At 41.8% G+C, this 19,680-nt stretch overlaps 1 protein-coding gene across 3 annotated transcripts in view; it reads right to left on the bottom strand.

Annotated features, from left to right (window-relative positions):
- gigyf1a (GRB10 interacting GYF protein 1a) overlaps positions 1-19,680 on the bottom strand; it is a 39,658-nt gene that overhangs the window by 7,182 nt on the left and 12,796 nt on the right. Inside the window, exons 7-25 of one of the 3 annotated variants that reach the window (XM_047385461.1) lie at positions 17,833-17,941; positions 17,391-17,590; positions 16,060-16,289; positions 15,264-15,381; positions 14,982-15,179; positions 14,380-14,543; positions 12,419-12,587; positions 12,097-12,320; positions 11,723-11,823; positions 11,465-11,565; positions 11,311-11,384; positions 10,312-10,446; positions 9,577-9,768; positions 9,252-9,472; positions 8,984-9,141; positions 8,328-8,491; positions 7,782-7,826; positions 7,322-7,466; positions 2,145-5,309 (exon numbers count right to left, since the gene is read on the bottom strand). In XM_047385461.1, coding sequence (XP_047241417.1) covers positions 5,242-5,309; positions 7,322-7,466; positions 7,782-7,826; positions 8,328-8,491; positions 8,984-9,141; positions 9,252-9,472; positions 9,577-9,768; positions 10,312-10,446; positions 11,311-11,384; positions 11,465-11,565; positions 11,723-11,823; positions 12,097-12,320; positions 12,419-12,587; positions 14,380-14,543; positions 14,982-15,179; positions 15,264-15,381; positions 16,060-16,289; positions 17,391-17,590; positions 17,833-17,941 — 2,816 coding nt within the window. In that variant the 3' untranslated portion in view covers positions 2,145-5,241. Of the gene's footprint in view, positions 1-2,144; positions 5,310-7,321; positions 7,467-7,781; positions 7,827-8,327; positions 8,492-8,983; positions 9,142-9,251; positions 9,473-9,576; positions 9,769-10,311; positions 10,447-11,310; positions 11,385-11,464; positions 11,566-11,722; positions 11,824-12,096; positions 12,321-12,418; positions 12,588-14,379; positions 14,544-14,981; positions 15,180-15,263; positions 15,385-16,059; positions 16,290-17,390; positions 17,591-17,832; positions 17,942-19,680 lie in introns of all 3 variants that reach the window. The other 2 variants (XM_047385460.1, XM_047385462.1) reach the window with 2 other exon arrangements.

Raw genomic sequence — 19,680 nt, 5'->3', positions numbered from 1 at the left:
TCACAGACATGCTTCGTTTCGGTGCAAAGAAAAACATCTCACTTTAGTCTTTATTAAACAGCGAATGGCGAACAGTTCTCTTCAGTTAAATAGAGTTTAAGCACAAACTGTGGAGTTCATGCATTTTGGGAGAAACCTGGTTTATAACTGCATATCTTCTCCATATCAGTGATGAAAGAGGTCTTTACAAGTTGATACAAAGGGCCCAAGGGACAACAAATACAGGTCCTTCTCAAAAAATTAGCATATTGTGATAAAGTTCATTATTTTCCATAATGTCATGATGAAAATTTAACATTCATATATTTTAGATTCATTGCACACTAACTGAAATATTTCAGGTCTTTTATTGTCTTAATATGGATGATTTTGGCATACAGCTCATGAAAACCCAAAATTCCTATCTCACAAAATTAGCATATCATTAAAAGGGTCTCTAAACGAGCTATGAACCTAATCATCTGAATCAACGAGTTAACTCTAAACACCTGCAAAAGATTCCTGAGGCCTTTAAAACTCCCAGCCTGGTTCATCACTCAAAACCCCAATCATGGGTAAGACTGCCGACCTGACTGCTGTCCAGAAGGCCACTATTGACACCCTCAAGCAAGAGGGTAAGACAGAAAGAAATTTCTGAACGAATAGGCTGTTCCCAGAGTGCTGTATCAAGGCACCTCAGTGGGAAGTCTGTGGGAAGGAAAAAGTGTGGCAGAAAACGCTGCACAACGAGAAGAGGTGACCGGACCCTGAGGAAGATTGTGGAGAAGGGCCGATTCCAGACCTTGGGGGACCTGTGGAAGCAGTGGACTGAGTCTGGAGTAGAAACATCCAGAGCCACCGTGCACAGGCGTGTGCAGGAAATGGGCTACAGGTGCCGCATTCCCCAGACCTGGGCTACAGAGAAGCAGCACTGGACTGTTGCTCAGTGGTCCAAAGTACTTTTTTCGGATGAAAGCAAATTCTGCATGTCATTCGGAAATCAAGGTGCCAGAGTCTGGAGGAAAACTGGGGAGAAGGAAATGCCAAAATGCCAGAAGTCCAGTGTCAAGTACCCACAGTCAGTGATGGTCTGGGGTGCCGTGTCAGCTGCTGGTGTTGGTCCACTGTGTTTTATCAAGGGCAGGGTCAATGCAGCTAGCTATCAGGAGATTTTGGAGCACTTCATGCTTCCATCTGCTGAAAAGCTTTATGGACATGAAGATTTCATTTTTCAGCACGACCTGGCACCTGCTCACAGTGCCAAAACCACTGGTAAATGGTTTACTGACCATGGTATCACTGTGCTCAATTGGCCTGCCAACTCTCCTGACCTGAACCCCATAGAGAATCTGTGGGATATTGTGAAGAGAACGTTGAGAGACTCAAGACCCAACACTCTGGATGAGCTAAAGGCCGCTATCGAAGCATCCTGGGCCTCCATAAGACCTCAGCAGTGCCACAGGCTGATTGCCTCCATGCCACGCCGCATTGAAGCAGTCATTTCTGCAAAAGGATTCCCGACCAAGTATTGAGTGCATAACTGTACATGATTATTTGAAGGTTGACGTTTTTTGTATTAAAAACACTTTTCTTTTATTGGTCGGATGAAATATGCTAATTTTGTGAGATAGGAATTTTGGGTTTTCATGAGCTGTATGCCAAAATCATCCATATTAAGACAATAAAAGACCTGAAATATTTCAGTTAGTGTGCAATGAATCTAAAATATATGAATGTTGAATTTTCATCATGACATTATGGAAAATAATTAACTTTATCACAATATGCTAATATTTTGAGAAGGACCTGTACAATAAGAAGAAACAGTCCCAAATAATGTTTAAATCAAATTATACAGGACAACTGTCACAAAAGGTGGGAAAAGTTTTAAAATAATTTCTCATGGTCTCATTTTTAGAAAAAAAAAAAAGAAACCCGGCAATTTTAAAAGTCTGTAGGCTGCAAACCAGATTGCCAGATAACTGTCAAATTAAAAAAACACAAACCATGTTAACCATCTGTTAATGGAAGATGAACTGAAAACATCTGATGTAACATCGGCATCTTGAAAGGGTGGAATATGGAGTCAAAATGTTTGAGGCAACACCAGGAAATGGGATTCAACCTAAATAAAAAAGTGTCAGAACGAAACAAAGACAACTTACCATGCAGCTCTCCTCCTGCAGGTACTTCACAGCTCTGAAGGCAGCCGTCAGGTTGGGAAAACCAAGTGGAAGCATCCTTGGCGACAGCTCTTCAGAACACGCTTCTCGACGGTGCGAGTCGATCAAACTCGTGGCCACTCCAACCTCCGCTCTGATACGTAGCCACCAGCTTGCATATCCAACACCTCGGTCCGTGCTCGTTTCCCTTCCGTCCCCCCAATTATTTCAAGGTTAGTGGCATATAAAGGGAAACTCACAGCGAGTCCACTTAAAACTGTATTGAAAACGATTGGTTTCTTTCCATGAAGAACATCCGTCCAATGTCTCATGAATTTTCCTTCATCCATTTGCAAATTTTTTTTTTCTCTTTCTACTCTGAAAGGTAATACAAAAATATGCTTATTTACAGGAGGTGGGAGAAGACAGGGCTTCTCGAGTCTCTCATTTCAGTTAGGGAATATCTTTTTTTGAGACTTTTAATCAAAGTCGTAGCAATCCTCCTGTTGTAAATTGTGCTCCCGTCCCCAGAATTGTACCTCACAGCTTGAATGAACAAAAGTGCATAGGTGAGTCGGTGAGGGCAGGGTGCGAGTGCGTAGGAGGGTTGAGGTGAAAACGAGCGCACAAACCAGATGTACTCCTCTCTTTGTTTTTGTTTTTTTTGGCCTCCCTCAAGGCTCAATTCAGCCCTGCGCCGCGTTCTCCAGAAAGTCCGTCCTCGAGGTTTTTGCGTTTTCATTAACAAGGCCGATTCAGAGGAGCTTGTCCATGCGGTTCAGATTCCTGTCGCTCATCCTCAAGCAAAAAAAAAAAAAAAAAAAAAACAACAAAACACCCCAACACCACTCGTTGTCCTTATGGCAGAAGCGCACTTGCAAACCCCACCCGTCTCATGTGGGAACAAAAACTAAGACCACAAACAACATAACAAAAAATAAACAAAACTGCACCCACAGTTATCCATGTGGCTTGTAAACAACCAAAGTTCCAGTATGGAATAGAAAAAAAGTCCTTTCTTTTTTAATTCTGAGTCACTACGACCAGGATTGTAGAGGCAGTGTGTTCAACTGTATCCAACCAGAGGTTTTATCTTCTTCTTCTCCACTCTGTAAATGAAAACCGCTCTGAAGCTATTTTTTCTGTTTTGTTTCCATTTTTTTTTTAAATCTTCTGAGGAAAAATAAAAATCTGGTATCAGCACGGGTTTATAATTTTTTTTTGGAATACATTCAATGCTTTAAGAAAAAAATAATACACACTTCACATGGCAATGAAACAAACAAAAAAAAAAAACTAATTAGGAAAAAAATAAAAAATAACACACAACAAAAATAGCAGCCCCAAGTGCTTATTATCTTAGTCCAAATACTTTTTAAACTTTGTATATAATGTATATATTCCATATATATATTTTATTAAAAAAGAAAAACTCATTGTTGCATTATCAAATTGCAACAACGAATAAGTAACACAATATGCTAACATTTCTCGCACCGCTTCTGTGCAGCTGCACATTAAAGATGCCGTATTTTTTTTTTTTTTTTTTTTGTCCAGAGTCAGAAACTCGACACCTTTCATTCACAAGATCGAGAGCTGACAAAAGGCAACGTGATCATCACACCCCCCAGAAAAAAACAAAACAAACTGGGACTAACCTTTCTGATGGATCACCATCCCACCCCAAACACCCACCCCCCAATCAAACAACTAGAAATATTTACGATATAAACTTACAAACTTTACATACAATGTGCTGAGCACCGACACACGTCACATCCACTCTTGAATAGAGTTAATGTCTCAATGGCCATGCACCCTATATCAAAGTTCTTAGGCACAAATGTGCATTCATACACGTAGGAAATAAAAAAAAAAAAAAAAAAAAAAAGCACAATGAGTACCTGTAGTCTTAACTCACTTCTATGAACAGTAAATGAACACATCCTCAAAACACACACACACAGTCGCAAACATACAAAACTAACTCAGATGCACACGCGCCAACTCCCCCTTGACGATCGCCGCCTCTGCCGGCCCTTTAAGAACCGCAGACGGCAGAGAGGCAGAGGGAACCAAACCGGCGGTGAGCCGTCGTGAGAACAAAGCTAACATTTACAAAATGTACGCATCTATCTGAAGATGAAGAGCTGGTGAGAGAAAGGATGTTTGTGCGGTTTGCCCTCTCTCTCTGGTTCAGTCACACTCTCGGAACGAACAGATGAACACACACACTCTCTCTCTGAACATGAGGAGAAATTACTGAACAAAATAAGACAAAAATGGCCTCTTTATGTTTCATACGTCTCGGTAAGCAACAGAAAAAAAAAAACTTTGTGCAGACTGTATCACACTCGCTCGCACACATTCACGAAAATATTCACTTCTATAAACTAACCCCATTAGTTGGATTTTTTTTTTGTTTTTGTCATTTCTTTTTTTTAGGCAAGTGCAAATCTTCAAGTTTTTTTATACTCCATTTTTTTTTTTCAATAGCTTTACTTTTTATATAAATGTAAAAAAAAATGCTCAACAAGAGAAATATCAACAGTGTTTGTCTTTTGAGAAAGGATTTGCGTTCTGATAAGGTTCAAACTAAAAGGTCCCCCTGACTTTTACAAACCTGACGTCACCCCACCGCCTGCCAGCCTGCTTCCAGTTCAGATGCACGCAGATGACGCGTACGAACTCGCATCATCACGCCCGCAATGATTCCAAACACAAATCTATACACGTATGAAATAAAACAACTAGTCAAATCCCATCTCAATAAAGTGCAATAGTTCAGAATAAGGTGCTTAAACTTTTGAGTGCCAGAGGATACCCATCCAAACCTCACCCCAGCTCACCCCCTCTTCCCTGCTCTAGTATTCAACTGGTGCAGCAGGGAGCCCTTTTTTTAATAACCAGAGGGAGATGAAGGGATTAACCCTTCACCTTCTCTCGTGCTTGCTCCCTTCGCCTCCAAAAACCCGACCCAAACCGATTCCCCGTCCTCCCCCCCCCCCGGTTCCCCCAGCAGTGCACATTCGTCATCAGGTTTGTCTGATTAAAAGACAGAAAAGGCCTCAGGTAGCTATTGCTGCTGCGCTGCGTCACATCAGTAATCCTCCACCATCTCCATCTCATTCATGCTCAGACATTCGCCCGTGTTGTGGAATGAGTACCCTGCAGGGGGGGGGGGGACAGAGAAAAGGTCATGTTAGTCCGGAGGAAAATCAGACGAGTGGGGCATCTGGGACGCGCTGTGTCTGTACTCACTGGTAAGCACAACATAAAACCAAAAACCTGACATTATTGCTCGATTTTCACAGCTTTTGTATTCGTTTGGGCATGGACTGATTTTATGGTACACTGCAATCATTTTCTACTGCGCTGTTCCTTGTGGCACGACTAGGGTTCCTTAAGGTCCTGTTCAACATTTTTAACACTGCTGGTTCAGGCAGAAAAACGCCAGAACGTAACAAACGCATTTAAAAAATAACGATAGAAACGCATCATTATAGAGATAAAAGTGGAAACAAATGTATCTATAATCATTACGTTAATTAGGTGTAAAACACATTTATTAACTATTAGAAATCCCTGTAAGTGAAATTCCTAATTATTTCAATATTTATTTTAATATTTTGGTTCTTTTAACAGCAAAAAAACAAATCAGTCACTGTGACCAGTCAAACATCTGATTGGTTATCCTGCACAGCAAGTCCACTTTACACCAGTTACCATAGCCAAATCTTTGACCCACCCACTGGTTTTGGTGGATAAAAGCTGACAGAACTCATGATGGTGCTTCAGTACAGAACCATAAAACATTATATTCATGTAATATTTGTTTAGAATTTTTATTGAAATATTAAACTATTAGGTAACATTTAATCAACTGGTTGTATGAATAATAATGACCAGTGTTTCATTTTGGATGTACGTTCAAAACATGTTGCTCTGGAAAACGAGACATTTATCTGTATAAATAAAGGTGAAATAAAAGTAAATAAATGGCTCTAAAGGAAGCAATACTAGCTATAATTCCACATGTTTCAGAGCACTAGCCTCCATTATTTGGCTAACACAGAGTAGCGCTGTCTTGAATTGAATGTCTGGAACGCAAACGCTTGTTCCCCTAGAAGATAATCCAGCTTAGAAGCAATTATCAGCCGTTTTATATCCACCTCTATTCTACAGAAGGTTTGGGTGTTAATGCAGTAAATAAGAATTGAAGCAGATTGAAATCAAGAGTCGTTAAAAAGAGCTTTGAAGCTGATGCCAGCCACGCACCGAAAGGGTTTAAAGTGTTCGTCTTATCTGCGGCATAAAGGAACATAAAAGAAACAACATACAGCCTTGGTCATTTAAACGACGCACACAGACAGCAGCGTAACGATACACTTAAAATATCCTGTAGAGCTGACGTGGTGCTTCTGTAAGGTCACAGTGACCTTAAGAACTCTATTTCTCTGTTGCTTAAATCTGACAGTAAAAAAAAAAAAAAGTTTACATCATCACCAGCCTCTCTAGGCAGATGGTAACTCCATACATCCTAGTATTTCTTATACCAGGGTATAAATGCATACTTCCTAACCGTACTGCACGGATGTAGAAGTACAACTAAACGCTGCCTCGGTAACACCCAGCATATTTTTCACACAGCCTGCTGGCTTTGGTGTTAACGCTCACACTGTTTTATCGAGAGAACACACAAGTGTGTGTGTGGGTGTGTAAAATAAACAGTCGAGTCAACCTGCTTGTACTCAGTCTTCAGAGTAAGGATCAATTATTGGATAAGTAAATTAATAATATAGTATTACTTAATTCTTCATTAAAAAGGTGAAAAAGAAAGTTCTCTTTGACATGTCCTACAATGTATCAGTTTGTTTTAACTTCATATCTAAGGAAACCACACAGAATGTTTGGGTTTATTATTACAGATTTAAGTCAAATTAAAGCATAATTTAGAGCTGTCCATTCAAAGCAATGAAAAAGTGATGCGTTTGGCATAAAGTTGATCATCCAATTAAAATACAGCCCATGCCCAATTCAGTCTAACCGTATTAGAAAGGGTTTCTGTCTTATTAATAATGCATCAATAATCCTGATATGGATTAAATGCAGTTAAATTATGTAATCTGGGCTTGTAAATCAAATCAAACGGTGTCACGGTGCTGGTGAGAGCCACTTACCTAAGATGCTGGGATCAGAGTGCAGCATCATGGGTGGTTTCTTCTTCATCTTTCCTCCCTGGTTGTCATAGAGACCAGCTTTGCCCATGTGGTTGGCCTGAAACATGGACTGCAGAGTGTTTGGATTCATTCCTCGCATTGAGTCCTGGGAGACCAAACGAAAACACACAAGTTTGAATGTTGTTTGTGAATGTTTCATGACTTTTCCTCTCTCACATAGGACCAGTTATTAGTAATATATTTATAAAGAACATTTCTGTTTTATTACTTTGCAAACTAAAGGATCAGGTGTGACCTTTGGTTTTGGCATTGTCATGTTCTCCCAGCGGCTTTTAATTCGGATCAGTAACATCAAAAACCCAGTCAGAGCACTGAAAGGTTGCACCAGTTGGTGACATTCTGTCTAATAATGTTTCTATGTAAAATTAAAGAAAGCTGGGGAAATTTTCTCTGGATTTACCTGCAGAGGGAAGTTCATGTTCAACCCACCCACTTCTTTTGATAGCTTAAAAAACAACAAAAAAAAAAAAAACAAGGACAATAAAATGTTTCAGAAAATTTAAATGTAGGCTTTTACAAGACATACACCAGGAGTTCAGAACTTTGTGGACCGTGTTTGTAAAGGAAAAAAATCCTTAACTTAAGTTACTAGAATAATAATAAAGTCACTATTTCCATCTCAACAAGGTTTTATTGAAAGATTGCGTTTGGGCAACATCTGCTTAGTTGTATTTTCTTAATGACTGCATATATTTCTAGTAAAAACTGTTTTATTCTACATTAAACAACAAATATATATCATACAAAGCCTGAATGCATGGTAGTTAAATAATAAGCTAACATTTATTGCAGTCCGGACAGTTCTTTGTGATATGCATATTGCGTGCAGTGATATTGCGATATATTGTGCAGGCCTAGAGGCATATGCCACCCTTAAAACTGCAAATCATCCTTCAAACAACGCATGGTGACATGGACCTTCGTTGTGTGCAGCGCTGAGGCGTACCTGCTGCTGCTGTCTCTGTTGGTTGGCTTTCTGTTTGGCACGTCGCTCAAGAAACTGTTTGGCGAACTCTTTGGCTTCCACTGTGTCCCCAAGGTAGGACCGGATGAAATCCAGCACTGCATAGGGAGATTCCACCTCCTTCAGGTACGCCACGATGGTGGCAACTTAACGGAAACACAAAGTCAACCCGGTTACTCTTACTTACCACGTAAGATCTAACGCTGAAGCGTTTCAGACGTTCATAGCCATCAACTTTGACGACTCAAGTCAGTATAAAACACAATATGCTAGGTCTCCAGGCTACAGGCCTCACTGCACAAGTGACTAAATAAATATTCTCCTCTTGGTGGTCTTTCTGCTTTGCAACAATCCATCAGCTCACCTGAGTTTTGCAGTCTTGTGCTCAGCTCTTGTAAAGGTTTAAACCGACATGACAATGAACGTACAAAGATAAGCGAAAAGAAAAGGTCTTACAATAATATGCCATTCAACACAAATCATATCTGTTTGGCAGAAGACACCGCATGCACAAAATATCAGCGCTGCAGAAAGAAACTAAACCAACATGCAATTTAAGAGGCTGCAATCAATAGCAGCGAGAGCGTAGATGTGATGCCCTTGACAAAAGCTTGATGGTTAAAAACTGAGCTTCCTACCATCCAGAGAGGAAGAGGAGTTGCTGGCAGAGGTGTTGAGAGCGTGCAGCATCTGTTCACACCAGGTGGTGAAGCCGTCCTGAGGCTTCATGCCCTGCAGCAGCTTCAGCAGCTTCTCCTCATCCTCTGTTCTCTTACGACGCATCATATACTGATCGCTAAGAAAAGGAAGGATCTACCATGAACAACCGGAAGAATCACATTTATATTTGCAAAATATGAACATTTTCTTTATTTCTAACTTTATCAACGATTTAACATCACATACGTCAGTGAGGGGCTGCTGCGGCTGTTCTTCAAGCCCAAGTTGTTGTTGGCGCTCCCACGCAGGCCCGCCTGGTTCTTCACCGCCTCGTCCCACATGCCCATGCTGCTGGAAGAGCCTCCGCTTCCACCCTTCCCCTCCAGACCACCGGGCCCGCCCCACATGCCGACGCCGTCGGCCCACTGCCCGCCCATGGAGGAGCTCCCTATGGACAGACTTTGATGCTGCGGGCAGAGAGAAGCAGCAGGGTGAATATATTACAGATAATGCGTCAGTTTGGTTTCCAACAACATCCCACCTTCATCCCAGAGACGCATGAGAAACTCACTCTTTGCTGCTGGGCTCTCTGTTGCTTTAAAATCCTCTCTGCCTCCTGAATTTCCAGCATGGTGAGAGACTTTCCTGCCTTTGAAAGCCCAGAAGAGGGAGCACTGCTCCAACCTGAGCCTCCCACTCCAGGCCCCTGCTGCTGGGGGGCCTGCTGCTGCAGCAGCTTCATGAGCAGCTCCTGCTGCTGACGCTACAGCGAGAAAAATCACACAGAACATCATGTTCACTGGGTTTACCTGGGAGAACTGCCAGGTTTTTCTTTTTCAAACTGACAAATGCAGTTTGATATTATAACCAGGGTTTCTATAAGATGAACTCGATAAAAAATATTACCTCAAGCAGGTGAAATGTGTGTGAAGTAATGTTAATGTTTGACGACTCAATGCTCATGACGGGTTTTAGCAAACTGTGGAAATCCAAGTTTTTTCGAGCCAAACTTTGTGAAATATGGATTTTCATCCAACAGTAGATAATGTAACAAATACGTTTCTATTGTATTTGCCTTAACATACAATAAACCCATTTCAGCAGAAACCGGCTTACTGTAAACAAAGAAATGACAGAAGGAGAATTAAATGAATTTAAGGCTAAATTAAATATAATTCAAAACCAAATATGGAAGATCTGGACATATTTGAGACCTTGTAAACGGTAATTACGGTTTCTGACCTCACATATAATCTAGAATCTGTTACCTTGATCGGTAAAGCAAGAACAAGCTCCTTCATCTCACCTGCTTGCGTCTGTACAGCTCCTCCTCCTCCCTCCTTTTCTGCTCCTCCTGCTGCCTCCTCTTCTCCTCCCTCCTCTTGCGCTGCTCCTCCTCGTCGCGCTTCGCCCTGAGTTCGGCGTCTCGCCTCTCCTGGAGCTGATAAAGAGGACATTAAATTGGAAGATTAGAAACGTTTAACTGTTTGAACACAAACATGTTGATGATCTGCTGAAGAGGAGCGATCAGCATGTCGTCCAGACAGCCCTGGGCTACGCCGCTCAACATGTGCTGAATGCAGTTTACGCTTCGTCAACGAAACGGGAAATCAACCCTCGCTGTAAGTGGAGTTAACACAAGACCAGCTGGAACAGGCAAGTTTTATACTTTTTTTTGAGAAATGTATTTCTGTGCCATTGGCTTCCAGTCAAACTACATTTTCCAAATAGATTTTATTGCAATTTCCACTTTTCTTCATTGCCAAGTGTAAAAATCCTCTCCAAGCTTCATGTTTTTATTGTTTTCCACCAGGTGAAGATTTTGTTTATGTACAGTCTCCTAATTTGCATATATAGTATGAAAAAATCATTACTCAACAACTCATCAGAATTCCAGGCTCAGACAATACGGGCCCTTAAAAAATTCAATTTGCATATATGAGAAACAGTCTGATCACTTAATAGGAATTTTAGGAGTTTAAAAATGAATGAACATGTTTAAAGTTGATATAATATCTGTGCTTTCTGATCCCGTTTACTGTTCAGTTTGGCTCAACAGTGGCAAAAAAACAGATCAACTTTACAGAAATCTGTTCAAAAATGTTCTTTGGTCAAATTCTCTGCTGTGTTTTTACATTTGGAGATTGAGAAGAAAATCTTGTTACTATAAACACGATGACCCACCCTTAATACAAACACCATCCACTCTCATTTAGTTGAAGTTAACCTAAGTGCTTCAGCTACTAAACAAAGTATGGCAATACTGAAACAATCGGTGCAAAGTTTGACTGTGAATTGAACTGACCTTCTGAAGCTGTTCAAGAGTTGGACCCTGAGTATTGGGATTCATTGTTAAGTCCCAAAGACTGGCTTCACCGCCTAAGTGGGAATAAAAACAGTTAGTCTGTTTTATCGGATGTCCTGTTGACATAATAAGGCAAAAACAGTCCCAACCGCACCTGAAGACTGTGAAGCTGAGGTATGCATGTCCCACATGGACCCTGTATCTGGCACTGACATCGACCTGTTCATCGAAGGCATCATACCCTGCTCACTGCACCTGGGACACAGAGAAAGACGGTTCCAGTCAGAAGTCCATGTTTGTTCCAGTGACGGACTAATGGCGGCTAAGCGACTGAACGTTCAAATCAAAAATACTTTATTCATTCCAAAAAGAAAATTTAAAGAAAAACTTGAGGTGGAACTTCTTTCTGCACCTGTTAATGAGCTGGAATAGCTGCTGCTGTTGGAGCTGCTGATAAAGAGCTGCCGTCGCGAGCTCCTGCTGCTTTTTTAGCCGCTCCTGGTCCAGGTTCCCCTGGAAAATATGACATGAAAAATCACCTGTCAGCATGAAGCAATTTCAGCTTTATCATGCACAAAAATAAACCAAGTAAGGCCAGAATAGATCTGCTTCTGCTATGCTTTATGCAACAATTATCTCTGACATCTTCAGTTTAACATCAGGATGACCCTAAGTGCAGATAACATGTCGGTGAGTCATGCATCCTGCTCTGTAAAAGCTAAAGAAGCTGAAGAAGAAAACAACATCCCTCCCTCATCCTCTAGCTTATCCGTGGTTTAAACTCACCGTCCCGGCGGACCCCCGGCTGGGCTGTGTACGCTGCGTTGGCGGAAGCTGTCTCACCAGCAGGGGCGGCGGAGAGGGCCCGGGGGCGAAGGGCACCCGGCCCCACATCTTGATGACGTCCCCCAGGGGCTGAAAGCCCTCGTCGCAGCCCCTCTTCACCAGCAGGGTCATGGAGAAGTAGCCGGCCTGGAACCACTCGCACATCTCCACCGTGGTGAACGGACCTGTGGAGCAGGTGAACAGAAATCTTGCAGGTTTTGTCTTTTCACATTTTGTCGACAGATAAGAAAACGGTCACATTTAATAGTGTGCTAAAATGTACCCTGGATCTCTCCCTGCGGGTCTTTGTAGAACCACTTCATGGCAGCTTCGTGAGATAATGGCAGAGCCGCCGCCGTGTTCCTGCTCTCCTGCTGCTGCTGCAGAGCCTGGGTGAAACACTCCTCCTCCAAGGAGGTGTCCTGCAGCGACGCCACCATCTTCTCTGCCTCCTGTGCATATTTACAAACAGAGTCATTATTTAAGGTGTGCTTCCACTACGTAACCCTAAATGAACTTTAATTCCCAGAACCTTGTATCTGACCCTGACTGTCAGCTCTGTGAACTTCCACTGTGGGCGACAAAAAATCACGCTCCTTATGCAAATTACAGTTGCTGAAGGGAGACTACAGCCAGTATTAGCCCCCCATAGCCTGTTAATCTCTTCAATTCCAGCTGTATAGAGGGAATAATTTACAGTTAAAGGCTTTCAAACGTTGTCATTAGTACAGCAGTGGTAATCTGAAGAGGGGGCTTGCTGACCACCGCAGCAGTGTCCAAAATAGGTTTTAAAAAACAGAAAAGTGCCATTAGACTAAGAAAATATTCATCTCAAATTGAATCACGGTGATTAAAATGTTGAAGCATAGTAGAGTCACTTAAAGTTGTGTAACTTTAATAGATTTTAAATAAATCGTTCCGAGTCGGACATCTTTATGTCTGGGAGACAGGAAAAGAGAAAGAAAGGGATTCAAGTCACTGGAAGAAAAAGCTGTGATTTTTATGAATAATACTATAACCAACAAATCTGTCACAGCAGTCACACTTTATAACTCAAGTTAAGTCACTGCAAACTCCATTCATAAGTGTGACTGTAATACAAATAATGAATTAAAAGGTTTACTTCCATTACAAAGAGAGCAGGAAAGAAAACATTCCCGTCAGGACTACAACCCAGTGATATAAAAAGACCAAACTTTGTGATTATTTTACACCAGTTTCAGTCTCAAACTGAATTTAAATCATTACTGATAAGAGGAAGGTCGTAACATACATCTTTTAAATAATTAAAGCCTGCTCTACTTATCCCCATGTGATCTTTTCATTTGTATTTCAGGACGTAAAAGCTAAAGTTGTATGGTATCAGGAAAACATGATGTGAAGCCCTAAGAGATGCTGTAAATATTACAGCATTACTGGTTAAACTCCTTAAAAATGGTTTTCTTTTAATGACCATGTCCACTGAACATAGCTGATTTATCCACATATTTGACTGGAAACATAGTAAAAAAGACTTGATATTCAACACTGGTAACACTGGGTTTGAATTGTGTGTTTGCACACTAATACCAGCTGCTCTTATCATATTGTTTAAAGTTAACAGGATGTAGGAACTGTGAAGAAGTTTAAACTGCTGGCAATCTCCAACCATTAGCAAATGTTTAGCCACATAACTCCACCTATAGTTCATGGCCACTTCCTCCCTACCAGGGATTTCTTTTTTCTGAGCTAGATTAACACTGGTAACACTGGTTTTACCCCGCTCCTGCAGTGGAAACACATTTTTATTCTATACCTTCTTTCTAAAAGTGTGTGTCCACTGCAGGAACCTTTTCCAGGATTAACTTTAGTTTAAAGCTGTTTTTCTTCAACTCTGTCAGCAAGTAAACATGAAAGTCTGGGTCAGCAAAAACAAAACTAATTTAAAGTCTGGTACAGCTGCACTACTGTGAGGCATTAGAAATCGGTTGGAAAGTGTATGATTCTTGAAAGATTAGAGAGATTCCTGGCGCTGCTGTTCTGTTTGGCAACACTGATACTGTAGGAGGACCCTCTTATTTACATAAACAGCCTGGTATTGGACCCCCGCAGTGGAATGGGACAACTGTGAAACAGGTTGCAACAGTCAAACTGTTTTCTATGTTAGAACTACTTAAATGATTCATTTTGGTCTTTACTTCTCCTCATCCATAATTTAAGATGATTATGCAAAAGACCCTTTAAATGTGCAGCTTGACTTCAAACCTGTTGCAGGTGTTTCAGGCCTTCATCGTCCTCGGGGTCTCCTGCAGAAGGAGGGAGGAGCGGAGCAGCAGAGGAAGAGGGTGGGGGAGGTAGGCTGGAAGAGGAGCTGGACGTGGCGACGCTGGGGCTGAGCTGGGCCTTGGAGCCCCCGACGGAGGCAAAGTCTGACATAGAGATGGGAAGAAAAAACAAAGAGTTAAACAATGGGGGCTATTTTTAGCTTCTCGGTTCATGAGACGGGTTTTAATTGATGTGAGCAGCAGAGCCGCCTGGTGTCTCTGTATCTGATCCAGTAAAAACAGCAACTCCAGTAAACAAGGTGTTAAATGACCGGGGATAAAAATATCCTGTATCAGAACAAAATGTAATACCCAACGAGCCCGACGAAAATAACATGCTGGACCAGAGCTATCAGGCTATAAGTCAGAATCTGTCATTCGTTTACAAACTCAGGTGTGCGTCTAAAGAACTCGTTTCAGTTCATTTAAGCCCACATCTTCTATGATTACGCAGACTGAGAACAGGGAAACCACCTGACTGTGTGCCGAAACAAACACACTGCAGCTTTCCAACGACCCGAAAGCTCGGCGGTAGAAACATACCGTCACCAGGGGCGCTGCTGGCCTTGACAGAGTGGCTGTTGTTCAACTGAGAAGAATCCATCACTTGACCAGCACTTCCAGGTTGCAGCTCCAGTGATGGCGGGGCACAGTGGGCTGGGGGGGAGCAGGAGGGTGTTGCTGGCTTCATTTGGTCCTCCCCTGGAGCAGGAAGGGTGTTTTTATTCTCTATATGAGCAGCTGAGGGGAAGGAAAGAACGATTGAGACTTTAAATGATGAACCAGGATTGTTGGTTATCAAATTCTCTGAGGGTAAATACTCACCCTTTTCTTTATCTCCTTCTCCATTGTTCCTCTCTGCATCGGGAAAGCTCTCCTCCTCTTCTTCCTCCTCTATGCCCTTAAACTCAAACTCTTCTTCCAAGATTGTCTCCTTACCACCCTTCTGCCACAAAACAAACAAAACAAAAAAAAAAAACCCCCCGGAAAAAACGGAGTATGTCACATACTTTGACAGAGCTTCAAATAAAATCATACTTTTAACACAGATCCACATAAAACATTAAAGATCAATGGAGAGTTAATACTTAAACACGGTAGCTTTAAAATCACACACTACATTTCACTATTATTACACCTCACCGAATTCACTCACCTATGGTGTGTCAAATGCTACAGCATCTGTTTTTCTTGACAGCACCAGATACATAAAGTTTACAGCCTCCAATAAACTCTCGTCTTGGTCCTGCTGACTACGATGGTTTTCCTCCAACGCTAGGCTAAGGTTAGCATGTTTACTCGCCATGTGGATACAGCTGCACATGTGCCGTTAATTGTGTGCAAACAGAAGTCAAAGAAAAAGGTTGCTCTGATTTATGGACTTGGTGGTTCGCTTTGAACGTCATAAAATGTAATGACCCGTGTTTCGACTGAAAACCGTGTGGGCACGGCGCGGAACAGGTTGCGTGATGCAGACAGCGGGTAAACATCGTTAGAAAGGTTAGAAACAACTGAATGGGAAGGACCCATATTTATTGGAAAAATGTGCCCACTTTTAAAAGTTGTCTTGGTGAGTTAAAAAGAAATCTGATTATTTGAAAAGTACATTTCCCACACATACCTTCATGGGCATGAACGCTCCCGACGAGTCAAACGTGCCCATCTCTCCATCCTCCTCATCTGTGCACCACTCAGGCAGGCCGTCCCTGTCATCCTCCAACCCCTCGCTCCCTGCACGACGGCGGCCAGCACCGTGACCCTCGGAGTCCCGGAAGTCGAAATCAAACTTCCTTCGGCGACCTTCACCTGGGCCGATATGATCCCGCCAGCCCGCTGAGCGAGGACCACCATCTAAGACATGAAAAAGCAACAGTCTCAGCTTAGGGTTTACAAATGTTTTCGGAAAAGATCCTCCGGTCCTCTGATTGATTTTTTTTTGGTTTACAAATGTCACACTTCATCCCATTCTACTCCAGATTTGTGTCCCAGTTCAAACATATTTATATCAAAGTTTATGACAAACTCACAGCAGATATACTGATCGGGTCTTAAATGCACATTAACATCCATATAAATCACAGCAGGGGGAAAACCTCTTCCAGTTGTTTTCCTATAACCTGAATATTTCAGAGGAATCTGGCCTGCGAAGCTTTTAACTAAAAAACATCTACAGAGGCGCGAGGCAACTTGTTTCTAAAGAACACCATCTCCTGAAAATGCTAAACCTAAACACTTTATGTGTTAGATGTAAAAAAAGCTGACATCATAGCTACTTTGTACATGATTCTATGGTCATCTAAAAAGCGCTGGTTGGACGAACAACTAAACTCTTCCAGGTTATTGTTATTTTCAGCCTACATGTTGGCAATGCTTCACTAAACTAAATGATTTTGACTTTTTCCTTATTCTATTTACTTGTCCTCATACTTTCCATCCTGTTTAAGAACGTGTAGGAACCCTGGTACCAAATTATTTTGAGGAATTCGGATTTATATCTTCTAGAAAACAGAATATGAAATAAAAGTCTTCAAATATTAATATTACGTATTCTTAATAACCTTCCTGGATATTCATTCGGTCCTGAAAAACGCTGAAATCAAGTTCCAAATTTTTATTTCAAGAGTCAGGAATCCCAAACATAACCGGTTTCAAACTGTGTGGTGAAAATCTCTTTACAGCCTCTAGGTGTCAGTATAGGTTCCCTAAATATAAGACTGCCAAACAGCAAAGAAAAACGACATCAGGTTTCCTAGTTAAATTAGTAAAAGCAATCACCAAGCTGTTCCTACTATGTCTTCTTCTCTAAAGAACAACATTTCTTATGATTATTAGCTGATAGGTTGGGTCTCTAGATTGTATCTGAAAGCCAAAGCTGCTGTTTTTATTCCTCTTTATCTTGATTTCTCCAAATATAAAGTTGACGTTTCACTACAAGACAAGATTTTTCCATACCGTCCCTGCGGGCTCCAGAGAGTCTCCAATTGGTTCCCGGCTCGCCCTCGTCCTCCTCCTGCTCCTCGCGGAGGGTGCGCCAGTTATCGCTGTCGGCCCTTGTGTACTCCTTCCTCACAGGACCCGCGGGACCACTGCTTTCTTCGAAACTGGGACGCCCCACCTCCCGCCGCAGCGGCTTCTCAAATCGACGCTCGCCCCTGAGGAAAGGCGGGAAATGGGTGGGAAAAAAAAAAAAAAATCGCACCGGTTATGGAATGAACACAAGATGCAGTGCACAACAAATAAAATGTATGATTTGAGTTAAGAGTAGATGAGAAAAGATCCATGCCAAAAAAAACTGATCATAGATTTATTTAGATCACTTAAAAGTCCCGACTTTGCTAATATTTCTGAAGGTATCTCTTTAAATAAAGTATTTTGCTTTCAGTTTTCCTCCTACCGGTCGTCCCAGCTCTGGCTGCGGTGTATCTCTCGGACGTTGCGACTAAAACCCACTTCTGTGTCCTCGATGCTTCTTTGGTAGAATCCCCCTTCACCACGGCCTCGGCCTGCATGTAACCACACAGAGGATCGAGGTCAAGGGCCCGACAGGACAGGAAACGTTTAACACACAAACAGTTTGCATTGGCTCACATTAGAGTTCTGTATGCAATGTTGCAAACACAAAAAAACTGCTTGTATCCAATATTTGATCAAGTGAGTTTATTATATTTGAACTCCCATGCATTCCCACTCAGGACGCGTTTGTCCAGTTGGATGGATTTTCTGTTCCTTTTACAACCAGAGTTCAGCGACATTTTAGACCGACGCGTTAAAACTCAAGAGTGGGGGAAACAAAAGAGATGAAAATACCACAACTGCATTTATTGAAAATATCAAGCAGACTCGGCTTAGATGAAGAATCGTGCAAAATCCAGCAGATCCCTGTCAGTGGGGAGGCTGTTGAAGCGTCTGGCAGATGCAAGAGGATGGATGGATGGAGCTGACCTTTATTTAAATGATATGAAGACAGGGGTCTGACCTGCTGACGGGAAGCAGCGGTGCTGCTAGGAATCTTCAATAAACAGCTCAGTGCATTAGTCATTTCAAGCTTTTATCATCTGGGGCTTATTAGTAATGTCAGAAATTATCTTCGTCATGATGACCTTAAGAGTTATTCAGATTTTATTACTTCTAGACTGGACTACTGTAACTCCCTCTATGGTGGGACGGACCAGTCTCACCTTCACCATCTTCAGCTGCCCACCTGCTGACAGGTACAAGACGACATTAACCCGTCCCACCAGGTTCGTTTTCCCTCCACTGGCTGACCGTTTCTTTTCGAACTGTTTTCAAGATTTCGCTTTTAGTTTTTAAATGTCTGAATGTTCTGGCCCCTCTTTACTTCCAAGAGCTTTTACATCCACACATCCCCGGTAGAACTCTTAAGACCTTTAAACCAGAAGACCCTGGTGTCCCCAGGACTCGGCTGGGGAACCGAGGAGGCAGAGCTTTCTCAGCTGCAGCCCTCTGGGCTCAGGATCAGTCTCCCTCTTTCTGCGCAGCTCTGCTGGAACTTGAAATATTTTTAAGCTGACTTTTAATTCTAAAGAGCAGGACCATTGGGCCTGTCCTCGTTTCTTCTGTGCTCTTTATTGCTGATTTTTATTGCTTATGTTGGCAACCTTGTGTTTTATTGCTTGCTTTTATGATCTATTTTATTATAAAACTGTACAGCCCTTCGATTGCCTTTTGGTTTGTAAAACACTTTATGAATACATAAAATATTAATAACAGAGCATAGATTAAGAAGGAAGTGTGCATAATCGGATGCTTAAAAACCTGTTTTTAAGACAAATAAGAACATTTTAAAAAAGGAACATGTGGCTGAAAGGTTAATCCTATATCCAATAACCAATGTAAAGTTATCAATCAAAACCAAGTTAAAATAACTAAGATCTGACTTTCTATCTTAAACAGCCTGGTTCTCCTTTTCTTTCTTTCTTTTTATTTCCCAGGAGGATGAAAGAAAAAATAAACACAGATAGCTCAATAGTGACCATCTTACGAGAATGAAGATGACCTTTAAAGATTTCTGAGAAGCAGGGTGGGAGGAAACTCATCTTTAGTTTAATACTGAACCTAGTCTCGCCTGTAGCTGCAAAGCCACGAATCTTGCCTTACATAAACAGTAATAACTTTGTTATTTTGAATCGAAATGGTTTGGATCGGCCAACACAAACTCGCTTTAGTTTCCTGAGTAATGTGAATAATCTGAGCAGCTAGCACACCTCCACCCTGCGGGGTA

Source organism: Girardinichthys multiradiatus, chromosome 14 (genome assembly GCF_021462225.1).
Source record: "Girardinichthys multiradiatus isolate DD_20200921_A chromosome 14, DD_fGirMul_XY1, whole genome shotgun sequence".
NCBI lineage: Eukaryota > Metazoa > Chordata > Actinopteri > Cyprinodontiformes > Goodeidae > Girardinichthys > Girardinichthys multiradiatus.
The sequence above is the reverse complement of the archived record's forward strand: the minus strand, read 5'-3'. Positions and strand labels throughout refer to the sequence as shown.